Source organism: Tyto alba, unplaced genomic scaffold (genome assembly GCF_018691265.1).
Source record: "Tyto alba isolate M040663 unplaced genomic scaffold, T.alba_DEE_v4.0 Super-Scaffold_1000006, whole genome shotgun sequence".
Classification (NCBI taxonomy): domain Eukaryota; kingdom Metazoa; phylum Chordata; class Aves; order Strigiformes; family Tytonidae; genus Tyto; species Tyto alba.
This window is the reverse complement of record NW_024881272.1, coordinates 23,090,629-23,105,563: the sequence shown is the minus strand read 5'-3', so window position 1 is coordinate 23,105,563 and position 14,935 is coordinate 23,090,629. Positions and strand designations below refer to the sequence as shown.

Here is a 14,935-nt window from a genome sequence, read left to right as displayed (position 1 = left end):
ATCTGCTGAAGCCAAAGCTGCTGCCACCTGTGAATGGCCCTGCAGTATGGATCTGTGCAGAATGTAGCTCAGGTTGGTCAGAGGGAGGTTTACGGTGCTGCTGCCTTGTTCTTACTGCAGAAGTGTGTCTTGCCTGGCTGGGCTGTGTCCCCGCCACTGGAGGCAGTCTGACTTCAGTGCTGTTGGGGTGCAGTGCTGCCTTCCCTAGTGCCTTGTAACTGGGGCCCTCCTGAGTGGAGAAGCCAGCCTAGGTGCTGACTCAAGCCTGGAAAGAGGGGTGAGTAGCCAGGGAGGAATGTATTAGACCAGCAGATCTCCAGAAGCAGAGTTTCACTGTAGGCTTGGTTGGGGTGTGGGAGGGCTCTAGTGAATGTCCAGCCAAAGCCCTAGAGCAGGGCTTGGTATAAGGGAAAGCTTTCCTGAGCTGCTGAACACCTCAAGGCCATGCTCTGAAATGTAGAAAAACCCCTTTGAGTGACCTGGTGTGACCACTATGCCCAACTGCACATGGGCATCACCCCCACTTCCAGGGCTCTCTGCCCTTGTATGTATGAAGCCTTAAGCTGGGATCTGGCCGCTGCACTGGGTAGTGTTCTCATAGTTGTTGCTACCTCTGTGAGCAGGGACTGGCAAGAGCTTGTTCTGGTCCCTGCTGAAGTGGCATGTAACATTATTTCAGAGCTCAGAATTTAACACTTCAGGAGCTGTAGGTATCAGGCCAGCTGAGAGGGAGCTTTTCTGTCTAGCCTCCCTGTCCCCCCTAATAGCTGGTTCTTGCTAAAGACAACCCTGTCTTTGCTCTTGCCCAAAATAGTAACAATACTTATGCTTGGCATTTTAAAAGAGGCTGTTCCCTATGCATGCTCTGCTCTCCCTTCCTCCAATTGTTCCTGTTAGCTGTGATCTTTCTATGGGTTGGTAATTCATACGCTGCTCTGAACTGAAGTCACACCTTATATGGCAGTGTTTCCTGGGCCTGGTGGATCAGCGCCTGGCTCCTTCCTCTGCTCCAGGGCAGTAGGACCAGTATGGAGCCGAAGTGAAGGCAATGCAATACCCTCGCCTTCTAGTAATGCTCAGAGGACTTTCAAGGGGTGTGTAATGCACAGTTGCTGCGGCTGGGTATGTGCTAAGGTCAGAGGCAAGGCAGGTTCTGCTATTACACAGAGGTTTAGAAAATATACCAGCTTTCACCCACATAAAGCTTTTCTTCCAGGGTCAGGAACTGCTGGAAGCCTTAATCTGGTGTCGGGCCACAGGGCAAACCTGTGCTAACTCCCAGCATTGAACTTCAGGGGGGTGGGGCAGGGCTCAGACAACAGCAACACAATTCTGGGGGAGAGGCTAATCTTGCATCTCTGTTCCTGCCCCCTTCCCCCTCTGCTCCCTTTGCTTCTGAAGTGGAATGAGAGCTTCTTCCTCCTTTAGATCTCCCCAGCTCTGACCCAGGTGGCCAAATGGGGATGTAGCAACACAACTGCTGGGAAACTGCTGGGCCTGGCTACTTTTGGGGGGGGGGGGGGGGGGGGGGGGGCAGAAGGGAGGATGGTGCATGTTGGCTGGCCTCAGCACAGCACCCACCTTTGAAGGCTCTGGCTCTGTTAAAGCTCAGGAGGTGGAGCAGGAGCCTGGCGCCAGGTACAGCATGGTACAATGCTGAGAGGAAGGTGAAAACAGTTAATAATAATCCACCCTCAACTAATCACAGGCTGAGGAGCGGCACAGGTTTTGTTGAGCTGCTTTGCAGAGGCCAGGGTGCTAATCAGCTGTGCAGTGTCCCTGGCTGCACTGGTGCAGCTGAAGGACAGGCTCGGTGGGTCTGGTGCAGCCCCACACCCTCAGACACCATGGCTCCAGCCAGCAGAGCAGCATAGCTGCTGGCTCTTGCTTAGGTGAAGGCTTAAATATGATCCCTGCAACTTGTACCAGCGTAACTGAGCCTGGAAAAAACATATTCTTCTAAGTGCTGTGGAGTCATGCTCTACCAAATGTCAGCTGAACCCTGCTGCCTCTTTCCCTGCATGGAACCTCAGCTTAAAGCCAGGGCTTCCCCTCAGCAGGAAGCAAGGACAGATGAGGGCTGCTGGAAGAACATGTGACTAAGGGCCATGTACTGAGTTAATGGTGCCTTGGGTGCTTCTTGTGTGATGTCCAAGCATGGCTGTGAAAGTGTGAGAGTCTTGTTTTGCATCAAGCTTCAGGCTTTTGCCAGCCCCTTTCTGGCCTTAACAGCTGTCGTTGTATGTTTCCAGCCTGTACTCCCCCCCTTTTTTCCAACAGCATTTGGCTCCTAACTTTAATACTGAACTCACTGCAAGAGTAGCTGTTCTACCCTAGCACCATAGGAGCAGGCACCATCAGTGTAGCAAAACAAGACTAAGTGCTGTGTGCAGGTGATGCTACAGCCCTGATTACCAAGAACAAGTCCCCAGACTGCTCCAGCACAGGTAATCAGTGCTGGTAGGTGCCTGCAGAGGCATGTTAAGTCCCACCTAGGCCAGAGCCAGGACACAACAGAAGCTGGGGACACAGACCTACTGTGCTTGAGCCTTGCTCTTCCCTACCACAGCTGGCACCAAAGCAGGCAGCAGCTGGGCAAAGGGCCCTCCCTTAGGCAGAGGCCAGTTCAGAGCTGGTTCACTGGTCTGTGGAAGCTGAGGCAAGTCAGGGCTACTTCCTCCTAGCCCCACTGCAGGGCAGGAACACTGGGAAGTATTAGTTTTGACACACTCTGATCACAGATGGAGGTCTAGGGAGCTCCAGCTTCCCTGTGGTAGAGCTGCTGTGCTTGTGGTCAGCATGAGTATGTGGCAGGTAACATACATACATGCCTTAGCTGGGATAGATACAGAAGTACAGCTGTGGCACAGCATCCTTCCCTCCTAGGACTTCAGGGCTGTGCTAGGCTCAGGGTGCCTGAAACTGGCCCTAAAGAACAAGAGCTCCACCACCTGCCCAGATCCTAAACCTCAGGGAATCACTTGGTTCTGTGAGCCACAGCCTTTTCTTCCATCAGGCTCCATAAAGAGTCAAAGCATTTTATTAACTTTTAAAATACTGTACAGTGTGCAAGCTAAATACTCCCCACTCCCCACAACAGCCCTGTGCACTCATCGAATGCCCTGGTGAATAATGCTACTTTTGGCACTGTTTGCCTTTTCCTTCTCCTTCTTCTTTATGGGGTCCAACTCAAAACAGCGCCATAGCCGCAGTGTTTCATCAGCAGCTGCTGAGGCCACTGTTGCACCATCGGGACTCATAGTCAGGTTCAAGACTCTGGCAGTGTGACCTGAGGAGGAGGTGTGCAGTCAGGGCTGGGCTGATCACCACTTGCCCCAGATCCTCTGGTTCTGCCAGAGGTCACATTTATTCCCACATGCCCCATGAGCCCCACCAGTTTGCATAGCTGTCCCACACCATGCTGAACAAGCAGTATGAATTCACACCCTGGGTGTGCATTTGGGGAAACAGTGTTTCTTCAGCAGCCCACAGGAATGCCTCCCCCTTTCCAGCAGCATGCCCCTGGGCACCATTCTGCATCACTGATACTTTAGGCTAGACCACCAGTATGCTCAAACCAAGGGTTACATCTGACTTCAGCTTCTGGCAGCCCTCCCTTCCTCAGGCAAAGGGCCCAGCTTACCTCGAAGCTCAGTGACCTTGGCCATCGTTGGATACTTCCATATAACCAGCTGGTTTTGTGCAAAGCCATGGCCCGAAATGAACTCCTTGTAGTTTGTTGACCACAAAATAGAACAGACCTGGAAAAAGGCAGTAATGCAGTAAGACAAGCTGCTTATGCTGATGCTTACCACCCAGAGATGAGCATGGTCCCCTCCTTTCCCATGCCTCTGGGCCTCAGGAGGCAGTAGTTCTGTATAGGTGTCCTACCAGAAGGTGTCCATCTCCATGCTGATGTTCATGTCTCACCTGGGAATGGGCATCAACAGCAGTGAGGCAGGTGCCAGAACACACATTCCAAATGCGGATATGTCTATCACTAGTCCCACCTCCGGTGGCTAGAACATTTGACTGCCAGGGACACCACGCCACAGCCTGAAAGAAAAGGGTTAATTCCAAGACATGCAAGAAGCAACCTGTGCACAGCCGGTGCTGTGTGTCTGTCTTGCACAGACACATGCCCACAGCAGCCCTGCACTCACCTTGACAGCACCCTGGTGCTGAGTGAAGGTCTGTACAGGTGTAAAGTCTCCACTGTCCCCCTGGGTGCATGGCCAGATGTTCACCAGGTTGTCATTGCCACCACTGGCCAGGTAGCGGCCATCGAGAGACCACTTCAGTCCACACACCTCCTGTGTGTGGCCAGCAAGTGTGGCCACATGATGCTCAGCCACTCTGACATCGTGGTGGTGGATGTGGCCAGTCCGAGCCCCACTGCAGAGAGAAGGCTTGCAGGGTCAGGCTGGCACATATTTTCACCAAAATCCATTTTTGTCCTGTTGCAAGAATGCTGTACCTGCCACTGGGTTTCAAACCAGTGTTACCAGCATCACTACCCTGTTGGTGTGAGTGAAGCAGCCACAGAAGCTCTTCACAACTTCAGCACAAAGGGCAAGAGAGAAGAGAGGCCTTCTCCCCGCAGTCTCAACAAAACAGGCTAAGTAAGACTCCCAAGCTGGGACAGAAACTTGTCTCTGCCATCCCTCACCTGCACCACTCAGTGCTAGGATAGGAATCTGCAGCAGCTGGACACTGCCACTTTACCTGGAGAGGATGTAGCTGTTCCAGCTGAGGGTCCCCACACGGGAAGAATGGCTGGTCATATTTCGGAGACGTTTCTGCTGCTGTATGTCCCAGAGCTAGAGAGGGAGAGCAAAAAGTTCTCCAGAGGATAAGGAAACCCAGCCCTGTTGCTTTGCCCTAGGAGCCTCACTTCACAGGCTCTGGCATTCAACCTCATCAGTATGGGAGAAGAGATAGCTTCTATCACATAGCCTGCAGAACAGAAGGGAACTCCAGGTGCCAGGAAACCCCAAAACCAAAAACTGCCTAGCATGCTGCAGTTGGTCACTGGCTGTGGACATTTCCACTTCACACCAGTCAAGACAAGTCAGGGTGCACTGCATCCTTCTCGTGCTAGCCAAGCCTTTGTCCCAAGGCCCCACAGCTCCAGCAATCCCTAGACACCTCTAGTTTTACTCCTGCACTCACCTGGACCTCAGCATTACTTGTGCCAACAGCAAGGTAGTTTCCTTCTTTAATCCATGACACTGAGGAAATGTAATCATCTGGATGCTCCATCTGCAGCAGCTGGATAATCTCCCCAGAAGCATGATTCCACAGATAGACAGAGTTGTCCAGAGCCACTGCCAGGAAGTTCTGAGAGCTCCAGTCAATGAGATTCAGATCTACAATTTGGAAGAACAATGCAAGTCACACTGCTTACCCGGCGAGCCCTGCCCTTCACTAGTGTTTTTGCCAGATCTTCCACCTGTACCAGGTGTGTGTGTGTGCGCACATGCACTTACAGGTAAGGGGCAGCCTTCTGGCTGTCACCATGCCCAGCTATGGGATCAGGTAGCCCTCATCGAGTCACCTACACAGCACTCTGGACCACTGTTTTTATAAGGCTACACAAGGACACTCCAGAAGCGGTCCATGCCAGCCTGGGTGCATAATATACTGAAACAGCCCAGTTACACTGTCCTAGGAACTGCACTCCAGTGCAGAATGATCTCAATGCCCAGCACTCAACATTGCAGCCTACTTACAATAGTCATTGCGGATCTCTGGTGCATCCAGGATCCGGTCTGGCATGGAGGGAATGTATCTGCCGTTCTTCTTGCTGGAGCCAGGGGTCATTTTCTGACTATAGAGCACTTTCAGGTTATTCTGATAGCCTGCGCAGAGGAACAGATTTGATAAGCTGAGTTACTGTTTCCTCCCAGCTGAGCACTGCTCACCCAGCTAGAAATCCGTTCCAGTGAAAATGAAGTCCTGAGAGAAGAGATAGTTCAGAAGAGCACGGTGTGCTAACATCACTGGCAGTATGACGTGCTGAACCACGGTGAGCTCCAATTCCGTAGTTCACAGGAACAAGTTTAGTTGACAAGCAGTTGGTTTTCTGTATCCCATTATATTTAGTGACAATGTACACAGCAGAGAATTTGAAGTTTTTGCAGACCTCAGAAAGGTTTGCCACCTACAGTACAAGTGAACAACTGGCAGTCATTTCAACTTCTGTAAATTCACTGTAGCCATCACGCAGCCCCTCAACCTTAGGAACCCTAAGAAGGGAGATTCCAGTGTGCACAGGAGCTCTGAGAAGACACCAGTTGATGTCTCCCATGTCCACACATAGGGCCTCTGTGTTGCTGTTCCCCTATCCAGATCTCTACAGCTGAGTCAACTCCCACAGGCTCTGTATCATACCTTCTGGAGCATTCTGTGGCTTTCCACTGAGGCGGAGGATCTTCGCCTCTTCTATATCAAAGCCATTCAGATTCACTGCCCAGGCTTTCTGTTGCTCCTGCAGAGAGAAACCACCCTCTGTGAGATACATTTGAAACACAAAGTCCATGCTGCACTTAAAACTGCAGCTGGCAGAGCATAGACTTAAGCCCCCTTCTAGAATCAGGAGATGTACAGCTATGCTGGGGGAGTCAGCCACAGACAGTCAGGTCAAAGTAGTTTTTCCTCATAGATTGGCACACTGTCCTGCTTACATTTTCAAACAGAAGAGTGGCAAGTTCGGTGTCTCATGGCCAGTGGGGGTAGCCACAGCCACATGGGATCAAATGCTTCATAAACAGATTTCAGAACACAGTATACACATTCCAGAATAGTTCCCCATATAGACATTGTCCTAGAATAGCTACCACCAGCAGTTTGGCTGTGCATAAGCTCACAGCTTTATGTCTCCATAGCCTGCTATATTTTAAAGCCTCATTAGCCCAAAGTTGAATTTTGCTACCTGAAGCAGCACAGGCTAGTGAATAGAAGCAGAGGTGCAAGGCTCTTCCCTCTGCCTAGGGAAACAACCCTACAGAGCAGCTATGCTCAGGCTCCTACATAGCAGCTGTGTACCTATTCCATTTGCAGGCTCTACGGCCTCCACCTCATCCTAGGCTCCTGAAGCCTGAGCTGGAAGTAATGATGGCTAGGGCCATCAACCTCTTCATAGAGCTTAGTTTGCTTTTCTGAAAAAGGCCAGGAAGGATTAGGTGTTTGGTAGTGATCATTGTAGTAATTGTAACTTAGCAACATGCTCACCTTCTTGGTAGGGGACTCCTCAGCAGGGTCATTCTCTTTGGTTAGGAGGAAATTGGCCATATCCATCTGCATGGTGCTTCGGCTGGGAATGTAGCGATCACCCCCAGCCTTTGTTGGGGTGCTCTGGATTTTGGATCCAGATTTACCTGCATTCAAATGGATAAATATTGTCTTAGAGCTATTAAACAGCCTGTATTAGAGCTTTCAAGAGACAGCAAACCCAGCACTCTTCCACCTCACACCTACCAGATAAGTAGGACTCGGAGAGCTCATGTCATCCAGCCACAATTAACTCATATTTTTGCACAATCCCCTCCCCCCCGTGTAACTGCACTAAGCTCTGCTTATGGACTGCCAGGAGACAACTCCTTGGGTCTAGCGCAATAATTCCAGAGTTCACAGATGAGAGGAGGATACAAAAATACTGTTACAGCATGTAAAGCTGTCAGCAGACAGTCCTACCCCCACTCATCCCAACGCAGCTGTGCCAGAAAGGCTCATCTGGGGCACTAGCAGGTCACCTAGCCCCAGTGCACAGAGCTCTGTCCACCTCACGCTGGGGAGAAGGTGGGTGGCTTCCCCAGCCAGGCAGTGTAGCCCACCTCCTCGGGCCTGACCAGCGAGCCGGCTAGGCCAGCCTGGCAGAGCCCCCAGTTACAGGCGAGCAGCCCGGGCGCCGCTCCCCCCCCAGCCTACGCCGCCGGTCGTTGCCGCTCACCGGGTGTCCTGGACGGCGTCTTGCTGGAGCTGTAGGAGCGATTGGCAGGCTTCATGGGCGACAAGCCGGCGGCGGGGCTGGGCCCGGGGGCGCCACTCTCCTTGGCCTTGCGCTGCCACCGCGCGGGCGGCGCGTTGGGGATCGGCGTGTCCAGCTTCAGCAGCCCGTGCAGGTCCGCCTCGAACACGAACTGCGCCATGGCGCTGCGGGACGGGCCGGTGTCAGCGGGGCTACGGCCCTACCGCGCGGGGTGCGCCCCCCCGCCGCTCCTCAGGGACCCCGCCACCTCAGCACACGCCCTCCCCGCCCCCCCCGCCGCTCCTCAAGGGCCGCTTCACCACGGCCTTTCCCCCCGCCAAGGCCTCGCCTCAAAGGCTCCCTTCGCCACCAGGGTCTCCCTCACAGCCCCGGTCACCTCACAGCCCCGGTCACCTCACAGCCCCGGTCACCTCACAGCCCCGGTCACCTCACAGCCCCGGTCACCTCACAGCCCCGGTCACCTCACAGCCCCGGTCACCTCACAGCCCCGGCCACCTCACAGCCCCGGCCACCTCACAGCCCCGGCCACCTCACAGCCCCGGCCACCTCACAGCCCCGGCCACCTCACAGCCCCGGCCACCTCACAGCGCACCCTCGGGGTCCCCTGCGGCGGCAGCAGCAACCGCCGCCCCTCACCTCCGCTCCACGGCTGAAGCGCTCGCGCAGCCCTCACCCGGCGGCACCACTTAAACCCCGCGCGGCCGCCCCTCCCATTGGCTGCTTCAAACCCAACCGCCGCGCGCTGCCATGGCGACCACCGCGCGTCGCGCCGCGATTGGCCGGGCCGCGGGGCGGGGCTTCTCCCTCAGCGGGAGGCGGAGGGTGCCGGTCAGTGGGTGGGTGGGTGGTGGGTCTCGGAGGGGGAGCGCGGTGCCGCTCCGCTTCCCTAGGGGGCCGGGGTGCCGCCGCGAAGGAGAGAGGAGGCCGGGTGGTTGCCAGTCTAGTTTATGTCGGGGCGGGGGGACGCAGCTCAGGGCGGCCCGCGCGGCTCCCAGCCGCTCATGAGCAGGTAGGACTGGTTGGCGATGTCGGTGCCGGGCAGCCGGCCGGAAGCCTGCTCCGGCGGCGGCGGCGCGCCCGCCTCCCGCCGCGGGCCGGGCAGCACCTCCAGCAGACAGGGCAGGACGGCCTCCTCCGGCGGCTGCTTGTAGAAGGCGTTGGCCTGGGGGGGGCGACACAGAGGGGGCGCGGTGGGGGCTGCGCTTGGAGCTGCCCTCGAGGAGGCTCAGCCGCGCGGGGCCCTGGCCCGGCCCCCTCACCTGGCCGTGCTTGCCGCTTTCGTGCAGGAAGCTGCCCAGGGCGCGGTGCAGGTCGGGGACGGGGGGCCAGAGCTTCTGCTTCACGTTGCTGGGTGTGAGGAAGGGGGCGTCGAAGGCAAACCCTAAGTCCCGGAGTGCCCTGACGCCCCCGGGCAGGGTGCTCAGGCCTGGTGCTGGACCCCCTCACCTGCCCTAGGCCCAGCCCTTACCTGTAGAGGGAGGGGAAGGTGCACCTCAGCCCCAGGAGCACTCCTGTGAAGAGCAGCGGCACCACTGTAACACTCGGGATGATCCAGCCTGCATCAGAGGAGGAACTGCAGACCTGCCACCACTGAGCCCTTTGCAGCCCTGTCACCCTCTGCCCGGCGCTTCCCATCCCATTTCCAGCACTCGGTCTCCTGTGTGGCTCCTCCGGCCACAGCCCTCGGTCCTACCCTGTCCCTTACCCGCATCGGCCGCAGCATCAACCACGACAGGTTTGGACCAGGCGCTCCAGCTGCCCTGGTACCACGGCCCGCTGGGCTGGGCCCGCACCTGGGCATGGTAGCGGGCGCCCGGCCGTAGGTCCAGGATTTCTTTCCTGGCTGCCCGTGGGACCTGCAGGACCTGTGGGGCAGAGCCGAGCTGGAGACTATGGCTGCTGCAGGGTGGCCGAGGGGCAGTGCTGGGGCGTGGGTCCATCCTGCTTGACCCCATGCGGGCCATGTGCTGGCAGCGGAGGCGAGTGGGGCTGCTCGGGGGAGCCCTGGTCTTGTCTTACCTTCCAGTCACGACTGTTCTCCACGGCATAGCGGACCTGGTAGTCCAGCTGCTCGGCCAGCGCCTCCAGGGGTGGCAGCCACTGCAGGCTCAGCCAACCCTGCGACACTGTCGCCTGCACGAGCTGTGGAGCGTCTGTGAGCACTGTTGGGCACGGGGAGGTGTCATTGCTGTGGAATGGAACACGGGACGCTACGTCCCCCCACCAGCCAGGCATCGGCAGGGGCACGGGCCACAGTGGCACTGGGACTCACCGGCCTGGTGCAGCCAGAAGGGCTCCTTGAAGAAGCTGAGCACGGGCGGTGTTTGGGGCCGGGTGACGTTCACTAGGACGGAGATGGCGCTGCCAGCCCTGGGCTGGAAGGTGCAGGCGTGGGTGCCCTGTGCCCCCACGCTCTCCTCCTCACAAAGCTGCCATGCATCTTCCCTGCACGAGGAGTGGGGAGCCAGTCAGCCCCACCGTGGTGGCCTCGCTTCCCTTGCCCGGTGCCAGCCCCAATCTGGGGCCACCCTGTCCCCGCAGCCAGCGCTGCCTCGCTCCTTCTGTGTTTCCCGGGAAAGCCAGCGCTGCCCGCAGTTGGAGGGGCTGCGAGTGGCAGCGGGGAGGTGCGAGGTCAATGGTGGCAGGGCACAGCATCGGGTGGCACAGTGTGGAATGTGGGACACTGAGCAGGGCTGGCGGTCCCTGGGATGTGCCACCACCTCTGCCTGAGCCCCATGTGCGCACCATGCCCCTTACCTTGTGCTGGCCTCGCTCGGAGGTGGCCGGTAGAAGAGCTGGTGGGAGCTGCGGGGCTCTGCGGGGTCCCAGCTCCACTCGCAGCGCACGTGCCGCAGGTCAGGGGTGCTGCAGCACAGCCCGATGTCTCCTGGGCAGGCAAGAGCCAGGGCAGGGAGGGGGCTGCTTCCCCCTAGCCTCCTAAAACCTGGGTGCTGCACCTCACCTACCCCAGGACCCCCATCCCTCGTGGCCCCGGGTGTGGGTGCCTTCCCGCTGTGCCTGCCAGCACCCCGGTGGTGGGGGCGGCTGCTCACCGGAGGAGCGGGGTGTCTCCGCAGCCACTGCCTGTGACCAGGGCCCCCAGACGCCGTCCAGGGAGGTGCCGTCGGGCTTGCTGCGCACCTGGATGTGGTACCTCACCCCTGGCCGCAGGTCCCGGAGGACCACCCAGGTGTTGGCCTGGACCAGCCCCTGCAGGAGAGGGGCCAGGCTGAGGAGCAGCTGCGGCCCCCAAATCCCCCTGCCCATCCCTGGCCCCCCTGTGTACCTGTCCCGCTCCCAGGGAGACTGCAGCTGCCCTGGCCGTGGGTGCATGGCTGCTGACTGCTGGGTGGATGGAGGGGTCCCCGGGGTGCTGCCCACTGGGGTGCTGCCCACTGGGGTCCAACGCGGGGCTGCAGGGCGTCTCTGGGGAGCTGGCAGGGCAGCACTGCACCTCGTAGAGGAAGAAGTTCAGGTAGTCGGCGAGCGGCGGCTGCCACGACACGCAGAGCTGCCCCGCGGCCCCAGCCCAGCGGGCCGTGATGTTCGCCGGCGGGGCGATGAGACCTGCAGGGAACGTGCCAGGACGTTTGCTCTCCTGCGGCAGCCCCTGCCTGGGCACCCCCTGGTCCTGCTGAGGGAGGGACACCCGGGCGTCTCCCCAGGGCTGCCTCTGTGCCTGGTGCATGGGCAGGGGACCTAGGCCTGGGGACTGTCCCGGTGTCCCAGAGGTATCACCCAGTGGGAGAGACTCACCCACCGCGTCCACGCTGAGCTCCCGCCAGTACTTGGTCTGATTGGTGGTGGCATCCAGGACACGGAGGTGGAGCTGGATGAAAAGCCGCACGTCCTGCCCGGGGAAGACGCAGGCGTGCCGTGTCCCGCCAGCCCCATGGTGCCACGTGGCGACCGCACACGCTGTGGGCACATCCCTGAGGAACGAAGAGTGGGGTCCTGAAACTCCCCACGCCTCCTACCTGGGGCCAGGCTGGAGGAGAGGGGACCTGGGACATGGCACCAAGACCTCGGTGTCACCAGGTCTCCCTTCCCTGTGCCCCCATCCACTGCAGGGCACCATCCCCATGGGACTGAGGGACAGCCAAGGTCCCAGCCCTGCCGCAGGGGGTGAGGTGGCTGCTGCCTACCTACCGTGTGTTCTCCACCATTTCTCCTTGCAGCGGGGAGCCATGGGGCTGGCACAGAGAGCTGTGGCACCCCGGCCCTGCTGCTCTCTGTGCGGCAACGGGGAGGCAGGGCTGTGTCCCCACCACCTCCTACCTGCTGTACCAGTAGTAGAAGTGGTGCATCCCGCTTGCCGCCGCCTCCTCCTCCTCATCCCAGAAGCAGGTGAGGTCCTCGAAGGAGCGGGAGAAGCAGAGGATGTCCTCAGGCACCCCCGCCAGCAGTGCAGCATCTGGGAGGAGCGTGGGCATGAAGGAACCCTTGGGCACAAACCTGTCCCCACGCCCCATGCCCACTGGCCTGCTCGCCCCTGCGGCCAGTCTGTGCAGGCACCTGGCCAGCGTGGGCATGGCCGTGGACACAGCTGTGGCACAGGTGTCCCCCACCAGCTTGGCACAGCAGGGAGGGACACGGCACGCGTGCAGGCCGCTGGCTCACGCCGGGGTCCTGGCTGGCTGCAGGGCTCCCCGCCGGCCGGCCTCACCGCTCCCCCCAGCTCGGCACGCGGGGTCCTTTGGGACAAACAAACATCCCGAAATAGCCCTGTGGTCGGAGCAGGGCTCAGGGCCCGGTGATCGGGGGGAAGCACCCTTGCCCTGCTCATGCCGGAAGGTGCGCGGAAGTGAGATAAGGAGGAGCAGAGCCCCGGGGAGAGGGAAAGGGCCTCGGGGCTGGTGTGGGGGTCTGTGGTACTGAGCAGGAGGGGATGCTCAAATCCCAGCCTGGGGACCACCTGGGGGGCTGTGGGTTTCTCTGCCCCACTCAACAAGCTGCCATCCCTGTCACTGCAAGGAGCATCACACTCTGCAGGATCTCGGTCCCAGCAGTGGTGGCTTTATTGGCACATGGGTGCCTGTCCCTGTTGTCAGGGAAAAGGGGAGAGCCCCAAGATGCAGAGGTGTGATGCGCAGGGGTGGCCTTGCTGCCCCAGCATTGTTCCAGCACTCCCTTCTTCCCCACTGCCTCTGCCCTGAGCCCTGCTCCAGCTCCCTTCCTCCTCTTCCTCCTGGGGTGCACCCCCGTTCCCAGGGGCTGCCTCCAGCAGCAGGACCCCACAAATAGCCTGCTGCCAGTGCCTGGCCCTGCTCCCTGTGCTGAGCGCATCTGTTCTCTGCTACGCACCTTCTGCGCTGCCCTTTGAGACCACCCTGGGCAAAGAGTAAGGGACAGTCCCCAAAAGTCCTTGCCACCGTTTCAGTGTCCCCTTGCACTCCCAGTCCCCTCCCTTGCCCTGACCCCCCCAGCCCTGTTCCTCCTTTCCCAGCCCTGTGTTGCCTTCCTCCCCCAGCTCATGTCCCCTCCCCACAGACCACGGCCCCCCTGCGTGCTCTTCCCTTTTTGCACCCCATTACCCCCACCCCAGAGCTCATGCTGGCTCCGTGACCCCCTCAGTTCCCAGTGCCAGGGGTTGGGATGGCTGGGTCCCAGCAGCCTGGTGGCACAGGGACCCATGGCATCAGTGGGAAGCCACGTTGTTCCTGTGGGCTACCAGATCATCTTTTCTGGGCGTAGGCTGTTTCCTAGGAAGCGTGGCCGCGCAGCTCTGCAGCCCACATCAGCCATGCTCAGGCAGCGTGCTGCCAAGCCGGTGGTGGGCTCGGGGCAGGGTGATGTCGCAGAGGCTGCGGGCAGAGGGAGGATGAGCCCAGCCCCAACCTTCCTCCCACTGCCCCTACGGTGGGTGACACAAAATGTGCTCCTGAGCCTGCTGCGGCCAGAGACCTGGGGTGGGGCTGAAGAGCCAAGCAGATTGATTTTGTTCAGTTAATGCTTTTTATGGTGTTATATAAATGTTAAAAGGGCTAAGGAGGGTCTCAAAGAAAGTGTGGACAAGCCTGAAATGGGAGAAAGCTGGGAAGCGTCTCTGCCAGGTGCAGCAAGCCAGGTGGGGGCCAGCTACCAGCTGAGCTGAGGATGCTTGGCGGGGCAGTAAGATCACAGCAAGGCTGGCGCGGGAGCATTGGGATTAGCCTGTTAGTGCCACCGTGTCACCTGCAGTGCACAGCCACGCCATTAGACATTAGCCTGAATTTTGCTCAGACCCTTGTCATTGTAGCTACAAGAACTTTTGGTAAGTGCTACCTGTGCAGGACTGGGAGCCCCAGATTGCCATCCCAAAGGAGCGCCCAGAGGCTGCCAGGTCCTCCCTGCAGAGAGCAGGGATGTCCCTTTGCTCCAGGCACCCCGGGGTGTCCCACGAGTGAGAAGGGTGCTCCATCGCCCACCCTGAACACCCCCCGCACACCCTCCTGGGACGCCCCTCTCTGCAACCCTGCAGATTTTGGCTGCTGTGGGGTGCTCACTGCCCGTGGCCGGCGTGCCAGCTCCTCTCTGTCCCTTCTTTTGGGGGAGAAAACGGCCCCAAGGTCCTACCTTGGGATGTCACCGGCTCAGTGGCCGACGGCAGGCTGCGGAGGCTGAGCAGGACAGCAGGGAGCAGGGAGAGCAGCCAGCCCCGGCGCAGGCAGGCTGCCATCCTGCAACCTGTGTGCCAAGGCCATGCGTGCCGCGCTCGGCCCTTCCGAGCGCCCTGGGAGCTGCTGCGGCTCCTCCGGGCGATACCTTTATCTGGGAAGTGGCGGCTGTGCAGCTCAGGAAGCCTGGCTGGAGGCTCCCCCCCGCCCCATCGCCGGCACTTCCCCGTGCCCGAAACCACCGTGCTGCGGCTCCTCCACCACCAGCCACAGTGCCAAGAGAGGCTGCTCCTATCAGATAGGCGGCACGTCCTGCCCTTTGTGGCTACCGGCATGCCAGGAGGCTGGG

The 14,935-nt window shown here is 59.2% G+C and overlaps 2 protein-coding genes across 3 annotated transcripts; both read right to left on the bottom strand.

Annotated features, from left to right (window-relative positions):
• Positions 1-3,024: 3,024 nt before the first annotated feature.
• Positions 3,025-8,670, bottom strand: CDC20 (cell division cycle 20). Its single transcript, XM_042785918.1, has 11 exons — positions 8,627-8,670; positions 7,952-8,154; positions 7,234-7,379; positions 6,394-6,490; positions 5,733-5,861; positions 5,173-5,369; positions 4,726-4,820; positions 4,164-4,395; positions 3,931-4,056; positions 3,644-3,761; positions 3,025-3,289 (listed from the first exon to the last, which is right to left on the bottom strand). Exons 2-11 carry the CDS (start codon positions 8,148-8,150, stop codon positions 3,111-3,113), a joined length of 1,518 nt encoding a protein of 505 aa, XP_042641852.1. The 5' UTR covers positions 8,151-8,154; positions 8,627-8,670; the 3' UTR covers positions 3,025-3,110.
• Positions 8,671-8,919: 249 nt separating this feature from the next.
• MPL (MPL proto-oncogene, thrombopoietin receptor) lies at positions 8,920-14,809 on the bottom strand. 2 transcript variants are annotated; one of them, XM_042784884.1, is made up of 12 exons: positions 14,546-14,809; positions 12,269-12,404; positions 11,747-11,922; positions 11,277-11,557; positions 11,044-11,200; positions 10,748-10,877; positions 10,263-10,435; positions 10,010-10,152; positions 9,696-9,855; positions 9,459-9,546; positions 9,250-9,337; positions 8,920-9,152 (listed from the first exon to the last, which is right to left on the bottom strand). In XM_042784884.1, exons 1-12 carry the CDS (start codon positions 14,646-14,648, stop codon positions 8,961-8,963), a joined length of 1,827 nt encoding a protein of 608 aa, XP_042640818.1. In that variant the 5' UTR covers positions 14,649-14,809; the 3' UTR covers positions 8,920-8,960. The 2 variants fall into 2 exon arrangements, with proteins under 2 accessions (XP_042640818.1, XP_042640816.1); XM_042784882.1 differs by lacking the exon at positions 14,546-14,809 and having other exon boundaries at positions 12,269-12,681.
• Positions 14,810-14,935: the final 126 nt, after the last annotated feature.